Source organism: Pipistrellus hanaki (assembly GCF_964339955.1).
Source record: "Pipistrellus hanaki genome assembly, chromosome: 2".
In the NCBI taxonomy this organism is placed as follows: domain Eukaryota; kingdom Metazoa; phylum Chordata; class Mammalia; order Chiroptera; family Vespertilionidae; genus Pipistrellus; species Pipistrellus hanaki.
Window position 1 is genome coordinate 157,830,387 of NC_140504.1, and position 16,071 is coordinate 157,846,457.

At 44.3% G+C, this 16,071-nt stretch overlaps 1 protein-coding gene across 1 annotated transcript in view; it reads right to left on the bottom strand.

Moving 5' to 3' along the window:
* PGM1 (phosphoglucomutase 1) overlaps positions 1 to 16,071 on the bottom strand; it is a 56,952-nt gene that overhangs the window by 19,566 nt on the left and 21,315 nt on the right. Inside the window, exons 2-7 of the mRNA XM_084876057.1 lie at positions 14,183 to 14,345; positions 13,600 to 13,746; positions 12,043 to 12,168; positions 8,399 to 8,589; positions 6,732 to 6,886; positions 3,674 to 3,789 (exon numbers count right to left, since the gene is read on the bottom strand). Coding sequence (XP_084732183.1) covers positions 3,674 to 3,789; positions 6,732 to 6,886; positions 8,399 to 8,589; positions 12,043 to 12,168; positions 13,600 to 13,746; positions 14,183 to 14,345 — 898 coding nt within the window. The remainder of the gene's footprint in view (positions 1 to 3,673; positions 3,790 to 6,731; positions 6,887 to 8,398; positions 8,590 to 12,042; positions 12,169 to 13,599; positions 13,747 to 14,182; positions 14,346 to 16,071) is intronic.

Genomic DNA, 16,071 nt, shown 5'->3' on the forward strand with positions numbered 1-16,071 from the left:
ATACGTGCAACAAAGGAGAAGTGTGTGGTGCCATGGGGATCTGACCCACTCTGGAGGTTAGGGAGGATCTCCTAATAAACTGCCTCTGCTCTGGCCTGGGAAAATGCAGGCATAAATGACCCTATACTCAGTTAAGCTATAGAATTCAAATATTTCAAAGCTTTTAGAATCATTAATATCCACCCTGAGAAACTCTATAAAGGAATTGTTAGAGACATCTGCCATCAAGGGATGTAGTAGGTAGAAATTAACTCCTCGATAAGTTAGGAGAACAGAAGTTAAGTAAGTTCAGCTACATTCATGGCTATCTAGTCTGATTTATAAAATGTTTATCTCAGAAATATTACAGAACAATTTTCTTTTGTTTCAAAGAGAGAGAGAAAGAGCTTGTGGATTCTTCTCAGGATTGCATTCTGTTTGAATAAAAAAATATATCTAAGGGAAGACAGAACCATGGTTGGCACTTGGTATTTGTTTAGTGGACTGACAAGTGAATAAACAAGAACAAAGGCTAACAGGAAATTTAAAGTCAAATATTTGGACCCAGCCGGTGTGGCTCCATGGTTTAACGTTGACCTATGAACCAGGAGGTCATGGTTCCATTCCCAGTCGGGGCACAGACCCAGACTGGAGGCTTGATCCCAAGTAGGGGGCACACAGGAGGCCAAACAATGATTCTCTGTCATCCTTAATGTTTCTCTCTCTCCCTCTCCCTTCCTCTCTGAAGTCAATTAAAAAATATTTATATTTTTTAAAGTCAAATACTTGGGTTTAAAGAAATCAATTCCACAAATGTCACATGGGAAACTTTTCTTGCCAAATGCTCTTGAGTAAAAACTTAAAGGGGTTTAATTATCTATAACATTATATGGGCCAAACATTATTATAAAATGTCCTAAAAGCTAACATAAGTGAAGGTCCTATCAAGCACAGTTCAGAGCCCAGTTCCCTGGAAATAATCACCCCATTCTATTCCTTATCTGCCAGTCAGCCCTGGATGCTCAGTGTGCACCTGACTTCCTAAGAGGAGCACTGGGGAACTTGGGAGCACCCAGAAGTTGGAGCTGGGTATGTAAGTAAGGTGGCATGAGGGTGGCCTGGAGAAGAGAGAACCTGAGGACTGACTTCCAATCCTTGCAGGCCTGTCACGTGAGAGAGGAGCAGCTTGTGCTGTCCTGTCTCCAGGCCCACCCCCAGCCACTCAATACCAGGGATGCCTAGTTGGCTCCAGGGCTCTGACTTACCTTGACCAGTGATTCCCACATGGGCCTGTGGAGCAAGAAGTTACTATTGATAGATATATCACGCACACAAAAAGAGGAAGGCACTTAGCTATGTTTAGCTAAAACTATACAGACAGGATTTCTTACAGGAGAATCTTTTGGAATCTTCCTATGCTAACAATGTGAATCGCCAAGACAGAGAGGTATATCCAATTTTCCCAATCATCAGTGAACTCAGAACCATCTCATGGGAAACTTTGTTCTAGACTTCCAAATACCCTGGGAAACCTTGTTCTAGACTCTTCACTTTCATTTGAAACAGGTACATGGAGTTAGAACACCAAAGATTTAGAAATGGTGTTTGCCTTCAAAGACAGCCTCATCTTTAAAGAAGAGTGACTGGTACCAAGCTTGCTCTGGGTAACACTGGGGGTAATTTCATGGGAGGAGACTACCTTACAGGTTCACTGGGTATTCACTTAGTGTCCTGTGGAGTAATGTAGCATCACCCATATTTTATGAGGTAGGAAAGAACTAAGTGGTACCCTAAGTGGACCTTGGGAAATCATCCAGCCTTCTTTGTGGACACTTTGTTCAATGCTACAACTCATTCATCGTTCTTAATATCCTCCAATTCTATCAAGCCAATTCATTACCAAGAAGTACTGCCACTCCCTCAAGGATATTCAATTGCTTATCTTATATAGTAAAAAGGTAATATGCAAATTGACCATCACTCCAACACAGAAGATGGCCACCCCCATGTGGTCAAAGATGGCTGTCTCATGTGGACACAAGATGGCCAGCAGGGGAGGATAGTTGGGAGAAACCAGGCCTGAAAGGGAGAGCAGTTGGGGTTGACCAGGCCTGCAGGGGGGGACGGGACCCAGGCCTATAGAGTAGGGCAGTTGTGGGGGGGGGGGGGGGGAACCAGGCCTGCAGGAAAGGGCAGTTGGGGGGAACCAAGCCTGAAAGAGAGGGTAGTTGGGAGGGACCAGGCCTGCAGGGGAGGGAAGTCAGGAGCAACCAGGCTGGCAAGGGAGGGCAGTTAGGGGTGACCAGGCCTGCAGGAGAGGACAGTTAGGGGTGACCAGGCCTGCAGGGGAGGGCCATTAGGGGCAACTGGGCCAGCAGGACCGGCAGTTAGGGGCAATCGGGCTGGCAGGAAAGTAGTTAGGCATTGATCAGGCTGTCAGGGGAGTGTTTAGGGGGTGATCAGGCTGGCATGCAGAAGCAATTAGGGGCAATCAGGCAGACAGGCAAGCGATTGGGAGCCAGCAGTCCTGGATTGTGTGAGGGATGTCCCAGATTGGATAGGGTGCAGGCTGGACTAAGGAAACCGTCCTTCCCCCCCCCCCCCCCCCCCCCCCGGTGCATGAATTTTGTGCACTGGGTCTCTAACAACTTTATAAATAGGTGTCTCAAAATTCCTACCCTGCCCCAGAACTTGCGGGATAATAAATGAAATCAGCATTCTATTCTGTTTAACCTCAAATGAACTGCAACTCAATGGCAAGATTCATAGAACACTAGATTTTGGTCTTCTTTTCTTTGCAAAAGAATGGAAGTAGAATACTGAAGGACAAAGAAGATTGGTCTTTTTACTTCAAAATATGGGGTAGAGGGAATAGGAGGAGGAGAAATATGGCCGCTGAAGAACCTTGCAACCTAGCTGGAGACTAACACATAGGAAAGGGCCACACATTGAAATGGATGCTTGGAAAGGGAGATCGATGTAGTAGGATAGGATAGTGGGGAAGGTCACAAAGGTGGGACTTCAGATAAACATCAGATAGGCAAAGAAGAGGGAGAGCACAGAAAGTGAGGTTTAAGGGTGTTGGGCCATCCCCTAAGCATCCCACATCCCCTCTTGCATTGTACCACAATTTACACATACATCCTCATGGTCAAGAAAGTAGTTTTCAATTTCTTGATCACCTAGCAACTTAGTTCCACCCTAATGGTCTCCCTTCATTTAACCTCAATAAATCACAACTCGTAGCTATAGAAAACCTGGGCCTATTAAAGAGAATGATTTAATGCTGCGCTGAAACCTTAAATAAAAATGAAAAACTGACTTGCTCTACCATATTTCTTCCAAGAAATGAAAACATTTATAAAGGTTTCCTTGACCACTGAGGGAAGAAAAGTATGTTTATCACTCTGTTAAGTCCCCACAGACCCAATGACCAGGCTGCCGGGGAGGCCCCCAAGCTTCCTGTCTCCGTAGAGGTGATCCTCCTGAAATTAAAATTAGCCCTCCTCGGCGGAACGTGCTTGCTGCGTTTCAAATGTGTACACTTCATCAGGGCTGTTATAAATAAGTTGCATCCTGATTTAGGGACACATCAGCTACCGTTGCTATTTCAGTGCGGCCCTCGCAGTCTAAGCTTTCACCGCAGGTAGTGTTGACAGGAAAAGAAAGGGGTAGCACAGGGCTGCGCACTTACCGGTCCCGAAGCTCTCCTCCCCACAGAGGGACAGTTTGCCGGCATCCATCAAATTCCCAAAAAACTTCCAACCAGTGGGGGTCTCATACAAAGCGATCTTTGTAGCATTGGCCACCCTTCAAAGGCATGAAATCAGAGTTACATCACAGTGGGACTGTTAGCATAGCCGTGTGAGGGAGGGGAAATAGCAACCATTATTGTAATCAAGGGTCCCATTTAGCGCCGCTCAGAGGTAGACACGGTTGTAGGATTGGTGGAAAATTGTCAGAGAAAACTTGTGCACAATAGGCTATTCTATGTGGACTCAGAGGAGGGGGCAGAAGAGGAAGAAGAAAGAATTAGTTCAGCTCACTGACTTTCATATCTTAGAAGAAGCAACAGGAGCAAAATGTGAAAGCTTGTTTTGGGGGCTATTTAAACACATGTGTTTTGGAGACAGTCAGCATGGATAACTATTCTATAAAGAACAAAAGAATGGTGTTTTGGTGTACTTATAATGACAAAACAATAGAACATGCGGTCTAGGAGGTCAGCATTTTACAGAGAAAGAAAGAGGGTGCAAAATGTTGTGTGATCAGCCCTGGCCGGTTTGGCTCGGTGGATGGAGCATCGGGCTGCAAACTTGGGGGTCCCCGGTTCGATTCCGGTCAGAGGCATGTACCTTGGTTGCAGGCACATCCCCAGTGGGGGGGTGTGAAGAGGCAGCTGATTGATGTTTCTCTCTCATCGATGTTTCTGATTCTCTATCCCTCTCCCTTCCTCTCTGTAAAATCAATAAAATATATTTTTAAAAAAGTATATTGTGTGATCAGCCCAAGGTCACACAGCCGGGATGCCCTGGGCCTGCTATTCAGCTGCCAGTCGAATGTTCCTTCCATTTCAACAGAAGGCCCTGCACACACAGTGCCCAGCAGGCTCTCCCACTGGCACCAGTTTCATCCCACTGACCCGTGGTCCCCTGTCCCCTCCAACACATCTTCTACTTCTCCCTATGCTTCTTTAGATTATTTAAAACTTTCTTTAAGTGACTTCTTTTTAGATGCCTTGCCCTTCAAACAGGAAGTTGCCACATTTCATTCACTGTTTTGGTGAGGTTTGCTTTCCAGAACGTGTGCCTGATGCTGACAAAACAGTGTCGAGTTTCGATTCTAACATTTGAGGAAAATGATATCTAAGATTCTGAAAACTGTGAAGCACAATGAACTTCTAACTGGGTAATGAGGCGTTTCTATTGTGATTCTATGTATGGATTATCAATTTTTCCAGAAGTTGGAATTAAACTGTTCTTGGATGATGCAGAAAGTATTTCAAGATCTGAAAGGTCTGATGTACAGTGATGTGGCCACACACCAGCTCACGACTTTAGGTGGAGGATGCAGAGGCAGATGCCCTGGGTTCTGATCCAAGCTCCTATTTAGCTGTGGGGTCCTAGGCAAGACAGCCAGCTTCTTTTTTGGTTTCTTCTTCTTAAAAATAAGGATTTCTATGCCATAGCTTGTTTGGCTCAGGGGAGAGTGTTGGCCCTGTGGACTGAAGAGGCCTGGGTTTGATTAGGCTCAAGGGCATGTACTTAGGTTGCAGACTCAGTCCCTGGCTCTGGTCAGGGCTCCTGCGGGAGGCTACTAATTGATGTGTCTCTCTCACATCGATGTTTCTCTTCTATATCTCTCCCACTCCCTTTCACTCTCTCTAAAAATCAATGGAAAAATATCCTCGGGTGAGGATTAACAAGAAAAAAAATAAAGATTGCTGTGAGGATCAATTGAGATGGTGAATGTCAAAAAGCACTGTGTAAACCACAAACCATTACATGAATATTAATCATTATTCTCTTGTTAGCTGACATCAACACTATTCTGTAACACACACACATACACACAAAACCCACAACAGAAAACTGCTACATGGCCCAGTGGTTAGGAGCAAAGATTCTGGGTTTAAGTCCTGACTTAGCCTTTTACTAGCTGGATGACCTTGGGTGTGTGACTTAACTTCTTTGTCCCTCTTGTTTTCCCACTTGTAAAGTGGGGTTTATATAGCATTCACCCCATGGGGTTGGTCTGAGAATTAATGACTTATGCTTAGCATATTAAGTATTCAGTGTCTACGTAATTCTCAATTAATATTAGTTATTATTATAAGAGCCTAGATATATGCTTTCTGCTTTCCTACCTGCTCTGGCCTTTTATTCATTCTGTTTTTCTTTATTCATTCATTCAGCATTTACTGGGCACCTACCGTTCTAGTTAAAATTCTCCCTGGTTGGCCCTCATTTGTTATTTATTACTGATATTTTTTCAATAATTTTAGATCTGATCTTATAATCTACCTTAAGCCTTTACAAACAAGGTTATATATAATAAGTAAATAAGATATCCACTGTTTATTGTCACGGGGTCCTTTCTCATAAAAACTGAATGTATTTTTTTTTAACTATTTGAGCTTTCAGTTTATTTTGATTTTTGACAAGTGAACATTTTCTGTGTTTGTATGTGCGTGGGTATCCAATGAGGGAGGGGACGGGGAATGCTTCTCTGAAACACTGATCTTACTTCAGACTGCTCTTTCCCCGCACTCTGCACACTGCTAACAGAAGTGGCTCTTCAGAATAATGTCTTGACTACAGTGGGAGGGCCATCCATTCATTTATTCATTAATATTCCATCATTCATTTTCTAAACTGTGTGTGTGTGTGCGCACGTGTGTGTGTGTGTGTATGTGTGTGTGTGTGTGTATCCCCTATTACCTACATGCTAGGCACACTATGGTCAGGTGGAGTTTAGGATGGTGAATTAGTCTTTTCTCTGTAGAAGTTTACAGTCCAGGAGGGCAGCTAGTCAAGTACACAGGCTACAAGAGCACAGCGTGGTACATGCTGCAGTGGAAGAAGTGCAAGATGCTAAGGGATCACAGAGACATCTCACCCAGAAAAAACTTCACCCATTCCTTCCTAAAATAAGCACTTACTTAGCATCAGATGCCCTGGCTGGAAGGGGAGGAAGAGTGTTCCAAGCATAGAAAAGGGCCTGCTGAGGGCTAAGGGAGCGGAGAGACATACCTGTCCAGGGCCCCGCTGGTGGGCATGCTGCGTGCCAAGCCGCGGACCCCGGTTTGCTGGAAGTATGGAATGCTGAAGATGTTGGCAGCAATGACAGCCACGGAGTCCGAAGGGTTCACAAAGAAGCCGTGCTTGCCCAGAATCATGTTTCGATCCTTTGAGAGAGAGGGGGTTTCAAAGGAAGAACTTTTAGTCAAACTGTGGAAGAAATCAAACTATCCCACATAGTGGGGGTGGGGAGAAATGGAAACTTTAAATTATAAAACCTAAAACTGATACACTTATTCAGTGTGGGTTCTAAACACCGGATTTTGTTTCGAGTGGATCTGTACAGTACCACTGGGCCAAAGAGCTCAAACTGCTTTCAATGAAATGCAGGCCAGATCCTTCTCAGCCGAATACCCTGTTCTCCCTCCAGAGGCCGGCTGACTTTAACCTCCCAGACCTTTCCCAAACCCTGGAACCAATCACCTCTCTCCCAGAGGACAGGAGAGACAGAAACAAGAATGGAAATGTTGGCTGTTTATACAGTTTGGTAGGCCTGTCTGGCATCCTTTGAGGAACAAAGCAGATTTCTTCAAGGAAGGGCTTCTAAACCATGGCCCGTCCATTTGGTGCAGAACCAACAAGGCATGCTGCCACCATCCCTGCTTCCTCGGTGCCTGATATGCAGGAAGTTCTAGAACACGGGGAAGAGAAACTCCCATCATGCACTGCCTCAGAAAGATGCATTGCTCCAGACCCCTTCAATTTCCCCAAATTTTGATATGGGAAAACTTGTATTTCAGGAAAATAATAAATCTAGCTAATGTCAAAGAACAACAAGCAACAATAAAGAATATACATATTTTCAGTGGGGTAGACATGTGTAGTGCCTATTATCTCTGAGATATCAAGAATACAAACCTAAAACACAATTCCTCCTTGTCTGGTATATATATGTTCACCAATGTAAATAAAAGAGTGGGTATTAAAGTCTTAATTATAGAGAGGGAATAAAAGGTTAATGCTCTCATTATAATTCCATCATTCAGCTATTGTAAATGAATGATTGGGGATATTATATTTCCAAAATCCTTCCCAGAGATTGGATAAGTAACTGCTGTTAGTTGAGAACAGAAACCTATCTTAGGATAGGTATCTAGAACCCAGCCAGCTCATGAATCAGTAGTCATTAGATCATAACAAGACCCTAAATATCCTGCCACTCTTAGCAAACATAAATGTATGAAATAAAAAATATGGGTTGCCCGGCCTGTGTAACTCAGGGGTTGAGGATTGACTCATGAACCAGGTCACGGTTCTATTCCAGTCAGGGCACGTGTCCGGGTTGCAGACTCCAACCCCAGAGTGGGTGTGCAGGAGGCAGTCGATCAATGATTCTCTTTCATCATTGACGTTTCTATCTCTCCCTCTCTCTCTCCCTTGCTCTCTCTGAGATCCATAAAAATATATTTTAAAAAAAAAGAAAATACGTGTTATTTTCAAGGACTCTTATTTCTGTTTGAGAAGGTCTTTCAATTATTTAGCCCTGACCCCAGGTGCAATGAAAGATCTTGACTCTTACTCACTAGGCCCACAGGGTCAGGCAGGTACAGCCCACTTTCCCCTTCTGCAGGATCAGGCCTAGCCTACGTCAGAGTTCCCTTAAAGGGACCTGTACCCACCCCATCTCCATCAAAGGCAGCCCCGAAGTCATGCTCTCCTGTCTTCATGGTCTCCACCAGGTCAGCGGCGTAGGTGAGGTTGGGGTCAGGGTGGTGGCCTCCGAAGTCCTCCAGAGGAACGCAGTTGACTGCCGAGTTGGCAGGGGCGCCGAGCTCTTCGCAGAGGATCTTCTTTACATACGGCCCCACCACTGCGGCCAGCATGAAATGAAGACTCAGAAAATAACGCTTATGAAAGCCCGTGAGGGTTGGGGGACGAGGTAGAAAATGGCATGCACGACAATGAGAATGTGCAAACTGTATGCAGGAGCTAGCAGACACATAAGCCCGGCTGGAGTGGGGGGTTCTACGAACAGGAGTAATGAAAGATTAGGTCGGAAAGGGTGGGGACAGTTGATGAAGGAAAGAGTGGGGACAAGGGAAGGAGCTGACCATCATGAAGGCCCTAAGACACACCTGTGCCAGACACTTCCCGACCGTTTGCTCACTCAGTCCCTGAAAAGCCCACAGGTGGCACAGCTCAGTGTGTAAGAGCATGAACTCTGGGATTGGAGTGCCTGGGTTCAAACCCCAGCTCTGCCAATCGCCAGCTGTGTAATTCTGGGAAAGTTACTTAGTCTCTTTGTGCCTTTGTCTCCTCTATCTTCATAATGAGGATAATTGTAATAACTATCTAGCTGGGTGAAGTGAGTTAATAAATATGAAACACTGAAAACAGTACCGGCACATGGTATAAATGTTTGCATTATGATTATCACCTTCAATTTATAGAAAAGAAAACTGAGGTAAGCTGTTTGCCCAAACTTACCCAGTAGGAGTGGGAACTGGGATTCAGAGCCCTAATCTTTTTACTCCATCCGTTATCTGACAAACTGATTAAAAGAGCGCAGACAAAGACAGTAACTACAACAATGAACATCAGGAAAAACTAGCCCCATACTTTATGGTGACATCTAGTATAACTACCAAGAACATTCATCTCTAAAATACTGAGAACGTGTTTTCCTCAAAGAAGGTACTGACACCAATACACTGTGTTGCAGAGATCAGCACAGGATAGAATGTGCATATCCCATTAGGACCACATGTTAAGGAAGCTGTTGACACAACACAGAATGAGATCTAGGCGGTCAAGGCTGTAAGGGATGTAGAAACGGAGGCATTAGAGGAACAACGGAAAGGCCTGAAGAAAAATGTCTACTTCGTGACCAGCTCCTCTCAGCAAATGCTCCATTATAAGCCTCATTCCTGAGCCAGCCTAGGCTTTCCCTCACTCCTCTACTGTGGCATCTTACAAACATAAAACTTCATGCATTTGCAACAGCCACTGCCTCACTGGGAGTGACCATCACTTGAGTTTCCACCACCCTCGATCTGTCTTACATAAAAGCTAAGTTGGTTGCCTCTTCTTCCAAGAAACCTTGCTTAATACTGCCTTATCAAACTATACCTTCTTTCACACCCCAAAGAGAATACTTAAAATTCTATCTAATTCCTCATTTTGTTGGCCTGGTGATGTTAGTTTTTTATGTTGTTGTTGTTTTTTTCCCCCCAAATATATTCATATTGATTTCAAAGAGGAAGAGAGAGGGAGAGAGAGAGAAAAACATCAATGACGAGAGAGAATCATTGATTGGCTCCCTCCTGCACACCCCACACTGGGGATCAAGCCCACAACCTGGGCATATGACTTTGAATGGAATCAAACCCAGGACCCTTCAGTCTGCAGGCCGATGCTCTATCCGCTGAGCCAAACCAGCTTGGGCCTGGTGATGTTAGTCTTTGAGTCCAGGTCTACTCACCAAGCATACACACAGTAGGTACTCAATACATGTGTGTCGCATGGTTTGAAAAAACAGAATACCGGTACCATATTTTCCGGCGTATAAGACGACCCCCTAATTTTACAGTTAAAACATAGGTTTAGGCCTATATTCGCTGTATAAGACTACCCCCCACTTCCGAGGCAACACCAGTTCTTTTTTTAATAGACCGCCTCTCTGACTCTGGCCAATCCGAGCAGGCTTTTTACTAGAACACAGTGCAGCTTCGGGTACAGAACATGTACACTGTGTTCTAGTGGCTAGAGTCAGAGAGGCGGTCTATTAAAAAAAGAACTGGTGTTGCCTCGGAAGTGGGGGGTAGTCTTATTCAGCGAATATAGGCCTAAACCTATGTTTTAACTGTAAAATTAGGGGGTCGTCTTATACGCCAGAAAATATGGTAGCTTTTGTCTGAATAAAGTACACGCAGCCCAGCTGGAGAGGCTCAGCCGGTTAAGCGTTGTCCTGTGCACCAAAAGGTTGCTGCTTCAATTTCTGGTCAGGGCACATGCCTGCTTTACAGGTTTGATCCCCAGTCAGGGCCTGTTCTGAAGGCAACCGATCAGTGGTTCTCACATTGATTTTCATTTCTCTATCTATCTATCTATCTATCTATCTATCTATCTATCTCTATTTCCCTTAATCTCTCTAAGCATGGCCTCAGGTGAGGTTTAACAAAAAGGTAGACCCATTCATGGGACTCCAGAGCCAAGTTAGGGCCCAAGGGAGGAGTTCCAGGATGGGAGATTCAGCCCTCCAGGAGAAGGCTTTCTAGCCCTGGTTATGCAGTGTTAACAGGAGGCTCTCAACAGCATTGTCAAAAGGGTTCAGCACAGTAGAAAGCCTTTCTCAGCCAGACAAGCAGCTGGATTCCAACACCAAGGAAAACCCTGCTGCTCAAAGCTTCCAAAATTCTAAATTATTACAAAACAAATGAGCAACCTAAATGCTCAGGAATTCCCATATTCCTATAAGCAAGAAAACCTCATGGTTCACTTCACAATGACAGCTGCTGTCTCTACTGACCTGGCCACACACCCCCCCAGAGGAAGAAGAGGGAGAGACACACATCCTGTTGTTTCTGAGTTTAATCCTGGGCTTGCTCTGCCTGCTTCTAAGAAAAGGAGCATGCGGGGGCCGGCGAGAGGGGCTGCGGGGCTCAGGAGCGTGTTCGCCACATCTAGTAAATGACAAAACGCCCCCTTGGAAATAGTGGGGTAGAAGAATGTAAGGTATCTTCGGAGAGGCAGGAAGGGTCCACAAACGCAGCTGCACATGACACAAACCTGATGCTTAATGTGGAAACTGCCCTTCGTACCACCTTGCTGGGGGGAATGTCTCCACTGCCTGCTGCATACGATTAGATTTTTATTCCTTGGGTATTGTTGAAATGGTTGCAAAATAATTGTTTAAAAAAAATATCAGGGATGGAAAAATACAAGAACCATATGATTTTACGCCTACGTGGGCTATAAAACAAACACATAGACATAGACCATAGTATGGTGGTTACCAGAGGGGAAAGGCGTGGAGGGTAGATGAAGAAGGTACGGGGGGTCAAATATACGATGATGGAAGGAGATGAGACTTTAGGTGGTGGATACAAGATGCAATATACAGATGATGTATTATAAGGTTGCATGCCTGAAACTTATAGAATGTGATTACCTAAAGTTATCCCCCATAAATTTAAATTAAAAAAATGAGGGGAGAAGAGCCAGAGAGAGTCTTAAAAAAAAGGCTTGTTAAAGCATCATGAGGCACAGAGCAGAGAGCAGCTTCACAGCTGAGAGAAGGGCGTGGCAGAGAAACGGCCCGTACCTCCGTGCATGGCATCGATGCGGATCTTCAGCCGGTTTGGACCCGAAAGCAGTTCTTTCAGTGCGCTGAAATCAAAGATGTTCCTCAGCATCGCAGCATACGCTTCCACCGAATCCACAATTTCCACTGTGGGAAGAGGCCATATTGAGAGATGGAGGAACCATGCACATTTAGAAATGTTCTCCTCTGCAATGACTGCATGGCTGTAAATACGCCATGGCTATGTTAAAAAAGCCGATTACCGAGCAGCCCCACGATGGCAGGCCTGGCACAGGATCCGTATTCAATACTAACAATGTTCCTTGGGGTACATGATAGGGTCCTGTTTTGTAGACAAGGAAACGCAAGGTCTGTAAGGTTAAACCACTTGTCCATGCAGCTGGGATGGGGCACTCAGGGGATTTTTGACGGAGGTTTGCCTGGCGGTAAACTCAGCTTTTCTGCCACACTGATTCCTTATCCATTTTCATGTGAAGTGTATTTTGGTGTCATAAGTAACAGAATGTGACACCTACTTTCCTTTCCTTTTTCCAGGCCCATTGCCATCAAGACTTAATGGTGAAAAGCAAGAAAAATTATTTTTTAATGAATCATTTTCACATGCACCACTAAAGGAATAAAATAAATATAAGAACTTAGTATTGCTGGATTTTCAGGGGTCTGAACATTTTCAAGACATTAAGAATTTAGGAAATTCTCTTCTGATGTTTTCTAAACCCTAAGCAGGTCTTCAGGATGTGGCAAAGCACCACCTTCTCTTTGTTAGGATGCAACTGTCCGCTCTCCGTGGGTGGCCGCAAACAAAAAACACAGTCCAGGGGGAAGAACACATGTTAGAGCAAAGTCAGAATGCAAGTTACGTTGCCAAACATCTCACCCTTATTTGATTAATATGAATAATTTCACAAACTCTTACTCCATCAATCATTGTAATACAACATGTTTACTACAACTGCCTACACAGGGAGTTTCAATTTAGCCCCAAAAATGGTGTAATTTGATTTTACTGAATATTAGGGCAGCGGGAGGGGGGGAATCAAAACCCAAGCTTTGGAATCATTCACACCTGGGTCTGAATCCCAGCGTATCACTCACTCCCTGTGTGAGCTGAGCCTGTTACTCAAGCTCTCTCAGCCTTTGTTTCCTCACCTGGAAAAAGTGAATACCAACAGTGCTGCCCTCACAGGGCTACTGAAAGAATAAAGCGGGATAATAAATGGTAAGAGCTTGGCACATAAAAATAAAGCTCAATAAAAGTTAGTTATGAATATAATCTTACAAGTCTTCTAGCCAAATTCGTGATATAAATATGGAAGCTGAGGCCTTGAGATTTGGAAATGACTTACCCAGGGTCACACTGCTGATCACTGGCAGTGCCCATAGAGCCCAGGTCTCTGGAGTCCCAGACCCAATTCCAGATCTGCTAATTAATGCATGCAAAGCTCAGGGACCACAATCTTTCTGGAGCTGAACACCCATTTTATTAAAACCTGGAAAGGCAAATGGCTCAAGTTGGAACTAGGAGTGGGCAGGAGGGGAAGGGGGAGGGAAACATGCCTGTGAAGGGTTTGAACTTGTTTTCCAGGTCAAACTGCTGCTTCCCCAGGACTCCAAGGTCTACTTTGAGGTCAGGGCAAATTGCATATTCTTCGATTGTCTTGCTGATTTGGAAAATCTTATCAGTTACTGCTTCGGGAGCTGGACCTGGAAACCAAATAGCAAACAGTGGGTCATTTTGTACAGCTAACATGTAAACACACACACACACACACACACACACAAAAAAAAAAAAAAAACAAACAAACAAACAAACAAAACACGCAAAACTCATCAATTCCTCTTCACTCGCACATCTGCCATTCATCTCATCATCCAAGCAGCAAAGTATCCGGGTTTTCTAACAGAAAATATCCTGTTAATGACCATTGGTGCCTGGCTCCTCACGTTCAGGTACAGCAGAATGAGAAGCATTTCATTTCCATCAAAAGGAAACAAAGAGCCCCCTTACTAAGGACCAGAACCAGAACCCTGGCCTCCCACGGCATTGACTAGTGGCTTATCCTCCTTTGGGATAGATGACATGACAAGGTCACATGGCATCCAGTGACCTTGACCATCCTCAAAGTGACAGCACCCTCACCTCCATTGGAAATATTGAATTTGATTCCAAAATCTCCGTCGGGCCCTCCAGGGTTGTGGCTGGCTGTCAGGATGATCCCACCAAGGGCTTTGATCTTTCGAATGATGCAGGAAACCGCAGGGGTGGAGAGGATTCCATTCTGCCCAATAACCAAGCGGCCAATCTAGGAGGAGAAATCCAGAACACACACTTTCGCATCAGTGAGTCCAGAGCTCCTGCACAGAAACCCCAGTCCCACAGGCAGGTGAACCAAGAACTATCCTATTGGACCAGGAAAGGTGTTCTTATGGAGTCTTTACAGCTTGGGAGGTTATTGTTATTTTGAGGTGGAATATTATTGTTGTTGACAAATAATACTATTATTGAAGTAAAAGTATTGTTGAACTTCAAATAGTTTTGGGGAACTGTGCAGTTTTAGTGTATGACTCTAGCAATAAAACATAAGAATATGCAAAACAGAGTCTTTCCAGACCAGGTTCATAATTTGGATACACTGAAAGAGCGTGAGGAAACCCACATTTTTATCCAATTCAATCATACTTTCCATCCATGTTGGGAAAAGAGTATAAGTTCAGCTTAAAAGAAATTCTAATCCAATGAGAAGACTTCCATAAGTTAAAATGTATAGAAAAGTAAAAAGAGGCAAACTTTACATGAAGTCTATTACAAAATGTATCTCGGGATTTACATTTCCAGTCAAACTTAGATGTTAACACAACAGCATGCCTGGTACTGTCTGAGTCACCGCTGGGCCAAGGCTGGAATGCTGGGAGTTAGACCTGGGTAAACCAGTCAGAATTACCCACATGAAAGGGCTACAGGTAATAGTTTTGTTGTGTTAACTCACCTTCCCATTATCTCTCAAAAATGGTATCAGCACAGCTCCTAGCTCTTCCTTCACTAACATGATAGTCATTTATATCTGTCTCAACATGACCCACATTGGACACACATGGAGAAGACTGACATACTTGGAGAAGATGTGACTGCCGCATAAAATGATTTATAACTAAGGAGTTTGTGCCCTCCCTCCATTCTTTTTTCTGAGACAAGAAAGGGATGGGAATGCTTTGAAATTTTCCATTTGTTATTTCCTTTGGGCTCATCAGAGATAAATATGGTCGAAGAAACAACCTGAGAGTAGATGTGTTTCTCATGGTGAACAGGTCAATGAGATTCCGTTGGAAAGTTTCTCTGTGACTGTTACCTTTGCCATCCTCCCAGAGGTCACCCTCCCATCGGTTTCTGCCTTATAATTCCACCCTCCCACCACCACCCACCTCCCAGGAAGCAGCTGGTTCAATTTCAGTCACCTTTTGGCTCATATGTCTATCTCCAAACAATTTCTGTTACACTAATATTTTTGTTATATCCTGCCTCCCTCGGGAAGTGATAACAATCAGGGTAAGGGCTATAAATAGGCTTCTTTATAAACTAGAAAATCCCGAAGATGGTGTGAAATCAGTATTATGATTATCCTGAGCTTCTGAAAGCTTTCTAAAGCCCCATTTCCCATTCATTCTCACAAGGGCCCCTCCCATTGTGTAGATGAAGCAGCTGAGGTCAAAGTTGTCACACTCCTGCCCATTTGGCTCATTCTTAATATCCTCCTAACAGCAAGAACAACAAGCAAGTATGGGAAGATGCTATGGTAGACTTTGGGATAGATGACATGACAAGGTCACATGGCATCCAGTGGCAACAGCTGGGAAAAGCATTGAAACGTCCTGACTCAATACAGTGGGAATGGAAACATCTCACACGTCCAGCAGTTTCCAGGTGTGGCTCTGATGAGAATAAAAGACTATGGTTGAGAAGTTCCATGATTTCAATAGGCAAGGCTTAGAAATGGCAACTTCCTCAGCCAAGGTGGCTGGTGGAGTTATCTG